Consider the following 16,428-nt stretch of genomic DNA (forward strand, 5'->3'; position numbering starts at 1 on the left):
TTCTTTAAAAGATTTCCCAGCTAAAGCTGGCACAGAAAAGAAAATTCAGCTTGAGTTTTGTCTATTGCGACATAAGGCTCAAGGCCGAACTTTAATTTCCATTAAAAATGTAAGGACTAGTGATGCATATGAGTCAGCTGGTTGAACAATTAATAAAAGCAAATATGCATTAGTAAAGATGGATATTTCATAAAAACCTGTGTAGGGTTTTTTTTGGGCAGCTTTTTTGTGTACAGTAAACATTGACTGATCAATTAAGATCATGGATGGGCCAATTAGACAGATGAGTCTGTCCTCTAGAGTCGGTTCTCCCAGTTTAGATTAATTAATGATAGAGATTCATGAAGCATCTTTTTACCGCTCTTAGGGCACAGTGTTTAGCTTAATTAGTCAATCTGAAAGGCAAATGGGTGTTAATAGCTGTTTTTTAAGAGCTTACTGTGTCTTTCTCACAGAAGTGACACAGCTCTTTAGGCTGAAAAACAGAGACATTAGTTGTGTTACGCTCTTTACAGTGATGCCATTTGAGATTTTGCACAGCGCTGATGATGATCCAGGGCCATTTTACCTGAGTGCTCAAACTGTTTATCCACCTTGGCAAAGGCAGACGGCAAGGCTTTCCTTTATTGGCTGTAATTTGAGGTGTGGATTTTTCCCTTCCTGAAAAGGATTATCAGAGCCTTACTTTGCCAGAGCCCAATGTGGAGAGACAAACTGCTGCCCAATGGGATAATCACTGCCAGATTGGAGTACTTAATCTTGGTGGCTGTCATATTGCTTTTGGGCATTAGAAATTGTTTGAACCTGGATTTTACCTTCTATAGTTCATCTTTCTCAGTTTTTTTCTTTAAGTGTATAAAATGTTTGTGTATGTATTTGCACATATAGTATTTATACAATGTAAAGTATAGGATACAAAGTTTCATCTGTGTGTATCTCAGTATTCTGGAGCGCCACGTCCAGGACCAGATTCCAGGTGCCAAGGTGATTGTAGAGGCTATCGGGCCACGTCGCCATGGTGATGGCTTTGAGTTAGAAGACTACTCTAAGTCGGACCTGATGATATACGCCATTGACCCACTCACGAACAGGGCCATTTCACGTCAGGAGCTTTTCAAGTGAGTGGGTGAATTGTGTTACAAGAAGTTCAGTCCACCATTTGGTTTAAATTGATGTCCTAATGTCCCCGCTGTGCTGCATGTTGTCCCTGCTGCCTCTTTTTACCCTCTGTTCAAGCAGTGAGTCAGCAAATATGTCTTTTTCAGACTCCCTTTAGCTTCCTCCTCTACAGCATCTCCACTTCACTGCCTCTATTTTCTTTAAAAGACTTTGATTATGCTGCTGGTGCACTGCAACTGAAATATGTCATAGGAAAGTGGAAGATACAAGGGAGAAAAGAAGCAATGAGGTCATGGAGGGACAAAGTGAGACTGGAGCAGGGAATATTTCAATCAGTCCATCCACCCATCATTGCAGTACCTCAAAGACTGTTCTGAGGGCTGGGAGATATGCCAGCAATACATTTTTATTCCTTTTATTTCCGGACATAAAGCTGAAGAGAGTGCCCACAGTCTGCCAGAGAGTGTGCTTAAACACCAAAGAGGCGCACAGCACCACAGTAGAAATAAGTACAAGATACTTTGTCATCCTATCAGAGGAAAGAAGACCTTGGCCTTCTTTCCTGGCACCTCAGGAAAGTGTTTCACTCACTGTTTTGATGTTTCCCATCCCTTCTGTTGAACTGATCAGCACCAGATCTTAATAAACTTGACCAGCATATGAGAGCATGCCCATTCTGAGTTCCGGCTTCCACTCTTGATTAAATTGCATCCGTGTACTTTATGCTTAGCAGCCTGGAACTGTCCTCTGCAAAAACAGAGTTCAATAATTTGTAAGTTATTTAAACACAATATATAATTGAAAATAGTACTTTCATGCAATCCAGACTGCCCTAAATTCTGAAAGGGAAATTGTGGCTATGGACGCCCAGACTATTGGGCAATAGAAATATATTAAGCAAGAATGGGAAAACTTAATTGGTTTGCTCTGGTCACAAATTCTTAAAAGGAGAATTGATGTAACACAGTGGCAAACACGATCCTGCACCGACTTTTAAAAGGCTGTCTATGGCATTAAATTTGAAATAATCATGCATTAAAAAAAGTAACAGTTTTAAACATTTAACATGATGTTTTGGCACTATATTTAATTTAAAAAGTGGTATTCATTGTTTGCAAAGTATGATTTTATATTTTGCAAAGCATTTCTGCATTTCTTTAAGCAGCGTGGTAGTAAATTAATCTACAAACACCTTTATGCCCTCCACTATCAGGAGGAGCACCACATCATTTCACGTAAGGTGGCACATCCAATAAAATCAGATTATTATTTTTTTTTTTTTTTACCTAAGTTATTTGACATCTTCGTACTTCTAGCTTTTAAGACTTACAAGCTAATTTTAAAAGAGGTCTGCTACATCCTTGATTTAATAAGATCTACTTCCTTAGATACAGATACTGTCAGAAAAAGTAATTTAGATTAGCGGAGATGGGCTTTTTATGCATGCAGCGCATGTCTGACAATGTTGTGGGGTAATTGTATGTCATATAGCCAGATCACAGGAGGAGAGGGAGAAATACAACATTGTAAGTGGATCAGTGCATTAAGTCGTATTCCACCTATTCCCACTTGTCACAGTCTAGAGTACAGATTGCCACATCACCTTACAGAAAAACAAAAGTGATGGTGGTTACATATGTATGTACGCTTGTCCTTTTGGAATGGTTTGTTTTGCATAGTAACATTGCATCCTCTCTAAATGAATTGCTTTGTATGCATGTATGTTTTTTTGAAAATATTGACGCATATACTGCCATTGGTTTATGCAGAAAAACAAGTGTAAATTGACACTTGTAGAAAAGTGTAAGTATTATAATTGCTTTTCATTTGCACTTAATGCTAATTATTATGATCAGTATGATTCATGTCTTGTGTTCAGTATTTACTCTCTCTATTTACACATTCTTTAGAAAATAGGTTCCTTTAGCTGTAAACTACCTACAGTGAGTAATTAGAGCTGTCCTCTGTAAGCAGGAGACTGCTGTGGCAAAACATAATGTGTAAAAGAGTATAAACTTGTTACAAAGCCTGTTAAGAAGTAAAACAGCTGCAGATTTAGATGATTCATCATCATGCTTCATGTTGAGGAACTGTAATATATTGCCTTTTGACACATTTTTAATAATATTTAATAAAAAACATTTATTATGTTCTCTTGACATTGATTACAAAGTAAGTGTCTTTTTTGTATGTGGAATACAGATTTCTTGATGGGAACGTGCTGCAAATCAATAAGGAGTTTCAGCCATACCTGGGTGAAGGTGGCCGCATTCTTGAGATTCGCTCCCCAGATATTGTAGCCAGTGTGAAAAAGGCTGCCCAGGCTGTCGGCTACACAGAGGGTGCCCTCCTGGCCCTGGCGATCATCATTATCCTTTGCTGCATCCCTGCCATTCTCATCGTCATGGTCACCTACAAACAGTGAGTATTACTATAATAATCACTAGGCTTTAACTGGATGTCAGCGAATAAATTTTAATTTAGCAGGTCATCGTCTTAGGAGATATTGCATGTCACTCTGGGTTTTATTGAAAGGTTTGCTCTGCACAGACGAATCAGATAGTTATTGTAGGAATGTAGCTTAATGTTAATATCGTGTTTCCTGTGGCTTGTAAGAGCAAAGCAGCGAAACCGCAAACAGCATCACTGAAAAGTGTATTTAAGATAAAATAAGAGCACTTCTTGCGTTAGTTTTAGCTTTTTGTGTGTGCGTCTCTCTATCTCTCTCTCACTTCCAACTCTCTTCCTCGGTATCTCTCGCTCTCATCAGACATGCTGACTGCGCACTCTGCTGGGCTAATCTCCCTGCTCATGCTGTGTGAAAGCAGATTAATTAACACTCATTTGTGACAAACATCTACAGCCAATTGTGACCGTCACAGTGCGTCTTCATGCTACTTAATCATCTCTGCCCGACACACACAACAGACGGTGCCCTCTCTCCCTTAGATGCGCGCAGTGCAATCCTCAAAAAAATATGACACTTTTTGCTTTGAAGCATCATTCAGACTGGTGTGATAATTGAACTCTCATTTGGCAAAAGCCAGGTTCTTATCTAAATGTTGGTATGCTGCAAGTGTACCGTAAACGGTAATATTTGAGAAATATTTATTCATGGCAGATGGGTAGAGCGGTTGTACTTATTCAAATGCACAGATCAGACACACAGCAGAAAACTATTGATGGTGACAGTAGACCTAACACACAAACTGTCGTAGCAGATGGTGCTTTGTTGGTGGCGACATTACTCTGGTAAAGTTAATTTTCTCAGTTGTGTTTGTCAACATAATTCATTGTTGTCTAAATTTGAATATATGATGAATATATTATTTAAGACATCAATTTGCACATTCACGTCGAGCACCTGAATGTAGTTGTGAATACGTAACGGCAATTTGAAGTATAAAAATGTTACTTATTTTGCGTTTAGATAAATACCTCAAAGCATCGAAATTGTGAGGTTGCACTCGTGCCAAATTATGTAATTATAGTTATGTAATTTCATGTCTTTTTTTGTCCCCCATCTCTCTCTCTTCTTGTTTCATCTCCTTTGCTCTGCATCAAAAACGCTGTGATCAGGTTCAAAGAGTAAGTAATTTCTCATGTTTTACAAGTGGCTGCTCATTGCTCGATGTGTGTGTCTGTGTGGTTGTGACACTACTTTCTTTCATCTTTATTATTAGTTATTTAAAGTCGAGTTGAATATTGTGAAAATGTGATGAACAGAATGCTTGCCAGCTAATGCCAACCTTTTGAGGTGTCTCTAGCATTAAGGGCACAGAGCAAGCATCTTCTAGGTCACATACTGAATGTGCATTTTTGGCTGAAAAGTTTCTCTTAATGTGGAAAATTTGATTAGATTCAAAAGAAAAATTATAGTTACACTTATCACTCTGCTGGATACAGTTGAGTTGGCACATTCATCATGTCTTTTGCTACACATACAGTATACTGCATTTGCATAATTTTTAGTCTGTATTTCAAAAGAAATAAGCTTGAATAATCTAGCACATAGCTGAAAACCATGAAAATGCTTTTCAAATCTTACTTGCACAACTGCAGCAGCATTGACTGTTTCCTTGCAAGCCAAAAGAAGCTGATTATTATATTATTACTCTGCAATTGACAAAACAAATCAGCCTAAAATGCAGTGTGAGACAAGGGCTATTTGTTTTGATACATTTTAATAAAATTGTTTGACTAACATTAGTGAATAAATTAAATAAAAAAGAATACCACAGCTAATTGCTGCAAAATGGTTTTGGAGGTTTTTTTTTTATATAGTTTAAAAGCTTGATGTTGCTAAAACTGAATTTTGCATCTAGAATATCTCTTTGTGTTCCTCTTTCTGGGGTGAGAATGACTTCTCAAAACACATGGGTAATTCATAGTAGAGACTTGATGCATAAGTCATGTGTCTGGTTTATTCTTAACCACATTAACACTTTGTGCAGGCGACAAGCAGAGTGTGCCAAAACTGCCAGGATTCAGATGGCTTTACCACCGGGAGGGAAAGCAGCTCCGGCAGCTGCTCCCACTGCTAACCTCTATGAAGAGTTGGGCGACAGCAGCATGTGAGTCAAGCTTGTCCTCTAAGTATTTTCCCATCCCACGCATTTCTTCTAGTCCCCATGATCAGATGCTGCTGCATCTGGCCTCGCAGGTTTCTCCCTGTGAGTGTTTTATTCAAGCTCAGAAAAAAATATTACCCCTCTATCAATCCTCTTTTCTGAAATGGCCACTGGCTGCTCTGGATGTTGACCTCAGGAGTCTCCACACTGCTTGAGACACATTAATAGTTGCATCAAAGGATCTCTCTGCTTGTTGTCTCTGTAACTATGATCCACTTTTGATGTCTGCAAACTGCACCGTATGGTGCAGCACAGCAGGTGACTAGATTTTAGCGTATCTATGTGTTTCTAGTTGAGTGCCTATGCATTTTAGCAAGAACCTCTCTTAAGGTAAGAGTGTGTTTAGGTTAATAAAAAAGCACATGGTTTCCTAGAAATAGAAACAAATACAGAATAATGTCCAAGTTCAAGGATTGTCACGAGTTACCTTTAAAAATGTAACCTGCGGTAGCCTACATTAAGTGCTTCCCTAACTTTGGTCCAAAGTGTTTTGCCATCAGCACAATCGAATTTCAGCTTTAATATTAAATCCTGCCCTAAATGTGTGATGAAATGTTAATGTTTGCAGATTAAATGAGACTACATTTAAACTGCTGAGGTAATGGGCTTAGCAATTTTGATTTTCAGCTCGTTCAAGGAATACTGCTTCTAATGTCACTTTTGCATTTAAAAAAAAAATGTAAACCTAACATTAAGCTACGAAAAGCGTCCACAATATGCCCACCGCAGTTTTTAAATGTAGGCAGAAACATTTGATTCTGTAGCATAAGTAGAATTTTTATGGGCATTATTGTATTGTAGCTAAGAATTGTGTACACGGAGCTTATTTCCCAGTTTTCACCAGGAAGAAGAAGAGTTTCTCTTAAAAACAATCATATTGTTAAAATTATACATTTCCATCTGTGAAAAACAAAAGCTCTCAAAGTTATACTGTATGCACGCAGCATGGTGTCAAATGTAGACAGAAGTTAATCAGTCTGGTATTTGAGTTTAAAATGCAGAAACCTGCCGTACCCTCGTGTCGACGCTTCATCCATGTTTTCATTTTCCATTAACACCTCTGATATTTCTCCTTTAGTCTTCTTACCATCTGTCTGTGTTTATATCTTCTCATTCATTTTCAATTCCCTTGTCTCTCTGGATTCAGACTGCAGTAAGTAATGCCAAAACATGACAGAGGTCAATAAATATGAACAATATTGTGCGTAAATTTTGCAAGAAAAATGTCCTTGTTGCCCTGCCTGCTTAGTTGTTTTTTTTAAACATATGCACATAATTAATATACTTAAATTCTGGAATTTAAGTGGCATAGTTTGTTTGGTAATTGATCTTGATGAAGGGTGGAAAGACCTAGTGGGTTTTCATGCACGTACTTCATTCTTGTGAGAAAAAAGAGAAGGCTTAGTTTGGTTAGAGGTAGTGCATTTCATAAGATATCGCCGTAGATGTCTCCTCTCTTGCGTCCCATTAGACTGTTGTGTTCTTTTGTACTGTGCTGCTCTTAGTTTCACTGCTCTCTACATCTCTCTGTGCTGTGACCGATGGCACTAATGCATCCTGCATAGGTTCATGATGGCTACTGAGCTCATATATTTCAGTGTAATAATTTCACAATTTCAATATTTGATTTGTAATTTCTTTAAGTTTGCAAAGTTTATTCAAATCATTGTTATTTTGATTTCTTAAGAACGCAGATGCGCTTTAGTTACTTTATACTGTGCAGATATTTAATCATCCAAAACCCAAAACAAATTTCTGAGTCACAGTACTACGAGAGACTGTCTGTCAAGATATTTTCACACAGTTGCTTTTGCTTCACCCTTTGTTTCTTTGCTTTATTCAGCTCAAACCTATCAGTCTTTATCTGTTTCAAGTCTTTTTCTTCTTCACCTCCATCTTTTGCCGGGGCAGGGCTAAAAACTCTGTCATTGAGGAGGCTGACCACCAGAGGATTCTTAGCACCTTTGCCTGTCGTGCCATTGCAGCCCGCAGCAACGGAGCACTCCGTGTCAACTTACCCAAGTCAGAGAGCAACGTGACCTTCCTCTCTGACCACAACCCACTCACCACCCACAACCCTGTCTATGATGATAACACTCCTCTCTGCAGTCCTGACGCACGTGGGGAGAGCCCATCTGAAAAGCGGTTCTCCTTTTCTCCTCCCCACACAGCAGGGTCAGGGTTCGTCTGGTCAATGCCTGGTCGCATTCATGGAGGACAGCATGGTTATGAGGTACCAAGGAGACAGGCTCTTATAGACCCAGCCAAATGGGAGCTGCAGATACTCCAGGCAGGCATGAGTGGCGAGCAAAGGCCAGCGAGTTCAGACATACTTCACGCGAGTGGCAGCACAGAGACCAAGTTGTCATTCCGTGAGCAGGCCAGCCAGTTTGGGCATCGGGGCTTCCAGGAGCAAACCCTCAAGCAAAATAGAGCACCCGCAGGCTCCCTCTCTTCCATCCTTGTCAGGGATAGAGACAGTGATGACATGCTGGAGCTGACCTCAGAGGCTCTGCTATCCATCATCGATTACCCCTACAGTCCAATGTCTGTGGGCAGAGATGTGCCCCCCAGCTTTAGCATTACCCGGGGAGATGAGCCACTCCCCCTGGCTAGCCAGAAATCAACTGCGCCTATTCTCAAGACGTTTAGCTCTGGCATCTCCAAATATTTGACAGAGGAGCCATGCCATATCACTGTGGAGATCATACCTGACCCACCAGAAAATCCACCGCCTTCTCCTCCACTGCAGCAGCAGCCACGTCCAACTTCCCCGCCCACACCTCCTCCCTCGAGCCCTCCTCCTCCACCTCCACCTCCACTTTCCTCCCTTCATAAACCTGAATGTACTTCTCAGTCCTCTTCTCCTCCTCCTGTCAATAAACATATCACTCTTCCGCCCCCACCACCTCTGCCTCCCTCTCTATCACCTGCTAGCAATCAGCCACGCCCAGTCGTTCAGTTTATCCCAACCTCTTTGCCGCCCGTGTCTTCCCTTCGCCCTGTTTCCGAACGAAAACACCCTCCTCCGCTTTCACCATCACAAGCTGACGGTGGGAGGAAGGAGCTTAAAGGGATCCTGAAAAACATCCAGAATCTAGCTGACATAGAAAGGTCTGTTGCCAACCTGTACAGCCAAGTAGACAAAAATTGTAAGATGCCCAAGTTTAGCACGAAACCACAAGTGACTGAGGAATCAGAGTGTACTAACAAACTGCAAAGCTCTGACACCAGTGAGGAGCAGAGCATGCCAAAAGCAAACAACTCCAGCTCTGAAGTCCAAATCAACTCAACAAGTATGAATTGTGCTGGAAATGCTGCAAGTAAACTGAACGTAGCAGCAGACATTCAGCAGACAAGCCAACTGAACTCAAACAGTCCAAACACTGCTGAGCTCAGTGAGCAGGTTACTTCTCAGTCCACTGTGTTCTGACTTTTCCTTTGTCTCCATATTCTCATTATGTTCATTTCTACATTTCCATGCCTGTTTTTTTCCTGTTGTTTCTGCATTTTATGTTGTATACAGTTAGTGTATGCTTTAGTCATGTCATTTTTTTTTTTTAAATTCTAGAGCCATCAGCCAAGGAATGTCCTCAGATCCTTTCTTAGCAGTATAAAAAAGAGGCTTGCATATTTAGTATGGGTTTGGCTTTTTTTTTCATATTTTAATTATGTGAACTGGTATGAGGACTGTGATAGCATTAAGTATGCCCCTGAGTTCACGGATTAGTCGGTTCAGCATGTTATACATATGCACCATCTTAATCTTAACATTAACATTTCATAGCCAAAACTATTTTAATTAAATTATACTAAATAGCATTTTTTCAAGTCCCACAGCCCTGGGGTCTGTTTCTTCAACCACTGGCTGGCTTCATATTGGGGATTTTGAATTTGTTCTTTTACTTCTTCTCTGAGATAAGAGCATGAAAATTTACTATGCAATTGCTTCATCCAGAATCCAAATCAGGCAAGAAGAACAACATAATATTAGACCTTTTTTTTTTCTCAATATCTGTTTTCACCAATTTCCCAAAGGTATGTAAATCTATGGAATAAGCTTCTCAGTTTTCAGTGAGGGTAATCCCATATTCAGAAACTTGTTACTTGTAGGTGTATTTAAGTACATAACATGGTGACTGAAAATGAAATCTAACCTTAAGAGATGTGGGATTCTGTGAAATATGTACATAAAGAATCAAAAATATGTATACTGAAGCAAACGAAAAATACGGGATAATATAATATGACAAGCTGTACACAGTGTCTTTATTCAAACAAGTGAATGCCTGTACCAGCTACATTTATTTGAAAGCCTCTTATGTTGGTTGAAGCTATAAAAAGATATACATCGGCTGATCCCAGGAGGCTCATGTTGAATTAAGAGAGCCAACCGCTGGGGGACCTGTCTATTCACATGTCCGCAAAGATCCTCTCAGCATGATAAAGTAGTCACTGTGATGTTCGTCTGCACTCTGGAAAAGGCTAATTAGAGAAGCAATCAATCGTTAACCAGGGTTGCTGCCTGTGGGACTGTCAACTACTGTTACTCTCTCCTTTCCTTTTCTATTCCTCTGACCTTCTCCCTGCCTGCGTTTCTCTGTCTCTTACACCGCCCCTCTCCCTGCAGTTAGTTCTGATACTTTCCAATCCTTGGCCTCTTCTTGTTAATCTTTCCTTTTGGTCCTCTGGAGATTCTATTACCTTCTTTAGACTCATTGCAATGCAGCCTCTGCTCCCGTTCTCTTCTTTTTTTTCTTCTTCTTGTGTTCATGTTTCTCACTTTCTCTCCGCTCTGTCTTTCTGCTATATACCCTTTATGTGTTTGTTTCACCTTCCATGCCCTAAGGCAAATGGTCTTAGCATACCTCAATTCCAGAGCAATGTAATGTTTGATTCATCACATGTTCCCCTGATGGGCTGATCGAAGGTCCTCTAATTCTGTATTCCATGTTCACTGCATGGGGTAATCTCTTTTGCAAAGAGGCTAGGTGATCACACGCTGTTTCTTTCAACCCAAAGAGCCGTCTTAATGGATTGTCTTCTTTATATTCTTTTTTTACAGTTGGTTTTATCAATATTGTTTTGTATTCCAGCTGACAGTTCAATGCAGTAATATCAAAAAAAATAAAGAAAGGAAAGCTAAACAGTTTATTTCTAGAGAATTATTCTCAGAAAAAGTTTTGATTGGGAATGCAAAAAAAAAAACCAGTCAAAGTCAAGAGTAACATACACATAACGTGCTATGTTTGGGCGACCGTGGCTCAGGGGGTTGGGAATCGCATCTGTAACCGGAAGGTCGCCGGTTCGATCCCTGGGCTCTCTGTCCTGGTCGTTGTGTCCCTGGGCAAGACATTTTACCCTACTTGCCTACTGGTGTTGGCCAGAGAGGCCGATGGCGCGATATGGCAGCCTCGCTTCTGTCAGTCTGCCCCAGGGCAGCTGTGGCTACAACTGTAGCTGCCTCCACCAGTGTATGAATGTGAGAGTGAATGAATAGTGGTATTGTAAAGCGCTTTGGGTGCCTTGAAAAGCGCTATATAAATCCAATCCATTATTATTACTATGTTTTTAGTAGAATTATCTAAGCTGCAACTGAGAAAATACAAACCAATCATTATACAGTATCCTATAGAAAACAGCGGGTGTGTGCACAAAAAATGCCGATTAGTAAGCAGCTTTATACCAGATTTATTGTTTGTTAAGAAAAGTTAAACATTTGGTGATTTGCAGCTGTCTTTCTGTGAGTTACATTAGAAAAGAATCCTTCTATTCTGGTCCACATAATAGATATTTAACTAAATCCTGTTATAAAGAAACAGCTCTGTCCAAAGGAAACAAACACACCCGAAAGCCACAATAAATTAGCTATAATATCAGGGTTACAGCTAAAACAAACAAGGTAGCATTTGATAAATAGATATGCATCAACCTCAATATCCTTGGCAGATTCAGATTAATACTAGATTTTGGCCGTTTTGATTTTTTTCTAAGAACTATAACTGGCAGCATTTGCAAACAAAAATCAGCTTTTTTCAATGCAAAATATAATTTTCACAATAAGAAAAAAATAATAAGAAGAAATGATTCAACTTCACAATTTTCCTCAAGCATGAGTAGGTTGTAAGATCTTCTCTCCCTCTTAAAAAAACTGAAAATAAAGTGGTTTTCTACTAGACGTACTAATATTTAACTGAAAATGTGTTGCTGTACACCCACCTTTATTTGACATATGTTACCTTACTGGCAAAAGCAGGTACAACAGATTTATGTAACAAAACAAATTTCATACACCTAGTAGACTTTCTATTATGTTTAGAAATTTACCAACTAAGAGGAGATTGACTTCTTCGATCCTTCACTAATACCGAGGCTCTTACCGAGGCTGCTGGCTGTGAGCCCTGAATAGCTTTAGCTGTAGCCACTTTGTCTTTGTTAGCTTCTTTAAAATGTCCATGCTCAGCTGTGTGAGGCTATTTAGGTGTCTGATTAGGTTCGTTGTGACAAATGTTTTAGTGCACTAAAACCAAGTAAACCATCAAAGGATGACCGTGGTCAACCTTCGATGGTTTACTTTGGGAAACCTGGTGTCTTCACTCTGTAGAAGTTTGTGCACACTCACAGCACAAATAGTTGTATTTGTCTGCATGTTGTGACGCATGAAATAGAGTGGCTTATAACAGACGTATATGAGACTGACCAGCCAGTAACCAGTTGTGCCTGTGAATGATGAAAATTGGCCATTTCCTGTCCTGGCTAGACAGTTATGGATCGCTAGTAATATAGCATCCTGCTAATTTGTGAGCTTTGATAGATAGCTTTGTTATCTCTGCACAAAGATGGTGGTAATGTGATTATATTTCCCCGTTTCTTTTTGTTTTTCTGTTTGTTTGCTAAGATAAAAGGGTGCTCACTCCAGTTACATATCTAATTTTAAAAAATGTGGTAAAACAAGCTCCTCATCTTTATATTTTTCAACCTTTTCATGTTTATCTTTGCTTTACTACATGTTGTTGTACCAGCAGGGTGATAAAGATTCTATTTTTAGTCTCCATGTAAATATCTGCACCGCCAGATAGTAAAGCTACTTATTAACAGAGCCAACATCACCCTCCTGTTATAGATACGATACAAGGCTGTTCAATATTCCAGTCTTGCTGTAATTTTGAGTTCACCACTCTTACCTCTTTTTCTATAACATTTCTTCATCACACATCTTCTGCCAACTCCTCTCTTGTGCAAACTTCCTATGGCTATTGTCCACTGGGCCATTTTTCTTCATGTTGCATGAAACAGAAGTAGCCAGCAGCCAAGCCAACAGGTCATCCATCAGATCCCAGTCCCATCGTCCACTCTGCCTGGGAGGTGTGGCATATGGCTCTGCCCTGTCCCCTGATCCTTGCCCATAATAACAGATTACAACTCTCCAGAGGAATCTCACATCATTGCTTGGCCATATATCTGAGTGTGTGAGAGTCATCATCATTTATGGGCCCAGACAGGTTACAGTTGTACGCCCGTGAAGCTGGAGCTTTCAGCCGAGCTGCTCCATTACTTGCCGTTTCATTCACTCGTACTGAAGACAATGCAGGCGCACTTTTATCCTCAGGAGGAGTTCTGAGTTGTTTTTCATGTGGTTAATATAGTGACATTTCTAAGATTTTCCCCAATTCATTAGAAAAGAAATCCATTACTTTCTGTAGGCATATTATGACGTGATAACCAAAGAGATTTTTATTAAAATTCTTTGAGTCAGAAATTCTGCCCTTTATCACAATGTCCTTTTCATATCTGCTGGTAGATTCATTAGATATGACTTTATAAACACTGACTTTCAAATTTTCCCAGCCCTTTCCATATTTGCATTTATTGTATTTTTTTATTGTTCCTGTTTGGATGAGATAACAGAGGGAGAGAGAAAAAAACAGCCCACACCAGCGTGATAACATTGCAGCCTAAGGCACCCTTTTTTAAAGCAGAACAATATCTGCAACGCTGTAATTTAACACTTGAAAATGCAGAGTAAGTAAAGCTGTTATTTCTTCTCTGGTCAGCAGAACGTAGGCACACTAGACTTAACATTTAATTTATCTATAAGCACTTGAAATGTTGTTGTCAGTCCATATTCATTATTTATCTTATTTTCTCCTTTCTGTGACACGCAGGAGGCGAGGGTACGGCCGACAGGTAAGGATTCCCATCGTGATGTTTTTACACCTTATTGTTGTGCTCAGACATTTTGACACTAGAGGAAGCATGAGGAAGCTTATATCCCATTATTCTTATCTGCGATTCACTTTATGGAAAACAGTGAATGAGATTAAGATGAGATCGCGGTGATAGAAGTTCTAACACTGACATTACAGTTTAGGTTTGATTTTTGAGAGTCTTTTGTATTCTCCAATGTTCCCGTCAAATAGCAGATAAGCAGTTGGATGAGTTTTTCTCCTCTGGTGGAAAAATAACTAATCAGGAACCAAACAGTGTGACTCTTTTTGTCAGTTTGACATTAAAGTCTTTTTTTCCTTTCGAATAATCTTTTAAATCATCTGAACTGTCAGTGTCAGATAAGCACGGGATGTTTTCTTTCTTTCTTCCTTCCTTTTTATTGAGCGCAGTTTCTTTCATCTCCATTGCTTGGCTGGGATTTTCACTCTCCTTCCTTGCTTTGTTTCCATCAATAATTTATCAATCTTTTCACCTTCCTTCTCCGTAGATGTTTCAGTGAGTCCAGCTTTGTCTGGCTTTAAATCTGAAGTAGATTGAGGTCTGTCGCATGTTTGTTTCTCTGCTGCCTGTCCCTTCCTTTACCTTATCCTTCTTCTCTACTAACTTCTGGCAGCAACAGCAACTGCTGAGGCCATCTCTTCTGAGACCTGAGGTAGAAACACACCTGCTTTTCTAAATTTAAAGCAATTGTGGTCATTCTGCTGTGCATGCCCCCCGCCCTTTGTGCTGCTGCTGCTCATCTTCTGATGTCTTATTGTGAGGAGTGCTGAGTAATTTCCCTCTCTGCCCCTCTGAAACGCAGGAACTCTCCATGGAGTCAGGTATCGACCCAGGCCAGGACTACTACACACAGGACTACTATAATTATGACCAGGGGTGAGCATGCAGCCGACTGACTGTTTTATCTCTAATCAGTTGTACTTTAATCCATGGACCTGATCTCCCTTGGTTCATTTAGAAAAAATTTTTTTCTTAAGTTACATCATTAGGACCTCTTCATCCTGACCTTGCCTTCTAGCTCTCTTTGAGAGCCGAGATCCTTGGAGAATTATGAGATTTTCAAAGAAGCTCAGAATAAAATGATGCACATAACTTAAGCTGCCCCTTCAGTACCATCCAAGCATTTGCCCTCTTTACTCCTGCCAAAATGAGATCAGTTATGTTCCCTTCAGTCAGGCACCTGAGAGTCTGAATGTTCTTCCCATAGCTTAATGGATAAAGGCTGTTTTGGCTGCCCGGTTACTTTGCCCATATGGTCTAAAAAGGAAAAACATGGAACTCAAAGCTGTAACAGCTGCTGAGAAATTGTTATTCATTAAACGCTCCTGCTCTGTTGCAGGTGACTTGCGCTGCTGTGGGGAATTATGCTGCAACTTTTATCAAAACGGGAAGAAGCTTTTATATCTTCCAGCCTTAAATCGCTGAACGAAAATCTAACAAACTAGGGGGAAAAAACTGTGCGTAGTGAAATCAAGTGTTCTAATTGCCTCTGTAGTTTCTCACCAGCCAGCTTAATTATTGTCTGAATCACACCTTCATTTCTAACAAGCTGAACTTATATTTTAATGACATGTCACTTTTTTTTTTTGTAAAAGCTGCCACTGCCAGTGAGTGTACCATCACTATGTGAAGACTTTGATCTGCTCCTATTTGAGATGAGGGGCAAACTTTATTAGCAGTTAAGCTTTTAATGCTGCAGTCACCAGACTGCACGGGCCTTACAGCAGACGTAAAGTGTAGCCACCTCTCTAATTTAGTATTTTAAAGTAAATATTAACTCACATCCTAGGTGAGGCATTAAACAACCGCATTAACGCGTACAGCCTCATATTATATAGTAAAGCAAAATTTGATTTATATATTTAAAAGTTTGCGGCTACCATACGATGTTATGTAATTTGACCGTTAACACTTTTTTCTTCTCTCTTGTGTTTCTTTGTTAGCATTCTGCATACATAGTGTGTGGTCTTTAAACAAGCTAATTAAATTCACGTGCTTTTAATGGGCTTTTAGTTATTGCTTGTTACAGTCTCCATTTCCACATGTGGTTGCATTCTTGTAATTCAATAGAGGATTTTGACAAACACAGGCAAATATACTGAAATATTTGTTTTGTCTTCTTTTCTTTTGGAGGAACACTCTTTTAGCCTTTTAGCCTGCATGCTTTCCCCCTCTTGTTTGCTTTCTCACTAAATTGAAAAGTAATTTCAAAAAGTGCAGTAAATCACCACAGCAATTACTGTCTGTCTGACCAAAGACGTTCTCAGTTATATTAACAACAACCAAAAGCAGTAATTAATGGGATCAGCCTGATATAATTGAGGGCAATTTAGAGAAAGGACTTGAAAAATAATAATGGAAAGAATTCCAGACAGCAAAACTAAGCCCCTTTATTAGCTACTGAGCAAATCACACTGTACTGTAAATACAATGCAGGTTTTAAAACACT

At 39.6% G+C, this 16,428-nt stretch overlaps 1 protein-coding gene across 7 annotated transcripts in view; it reads left to right on the forward strand.

Moving 5' to 3' along the window:
* The window catches only part of LOC309720966 (protocadherin-15-like), a 223,742-nt gene that overhangs the window by 204,207 nt on the left and 3,107 nt on the right, over positions 1–16,428 (forward strand). For all 7 annotated transcript variants that reach the window (XM_082558238.1, XM_082558239.1, XM_082558240.1 and 4 more), the window contains 6 exons: positions 942–1,118; positions 3,322–3,540; positions 5,574–5,693; positions 13,916–13,937; positions 14,593–14,631; positions 14,782–14,855. In XM_082558238.1, the coding sequence (XP_082414364.1) occupies positions 942–1,118; positions 3,322–3,540; positions 5,574–5,693; positions 13,916–13,937; positions 14,593–14,631; positions 14,782–14,855 (651 nt within the window). The remainder of the gene's footprint in view (positions 1–941; positions 1,119–3,321; positions 3,541–5,573; positions 5,694–13,915; positions 13,938–14,592; positions 14,632–14,781; positions 14,856–16,428) is intronic.

Source organism: Aulonocara stuartgranti, assembly GCF_965226115.1.
Source record: "Aulonocara stuartgranti genome assembly, chromosome: 13".
Taxonomy (NCBI): domain Eukaryota; kingdom Metazoa; phylum Chordata; class Actinopteri; order Cichliformes; family Cichlidae; genus Aulonocara; species Aulonocara stuartgranti.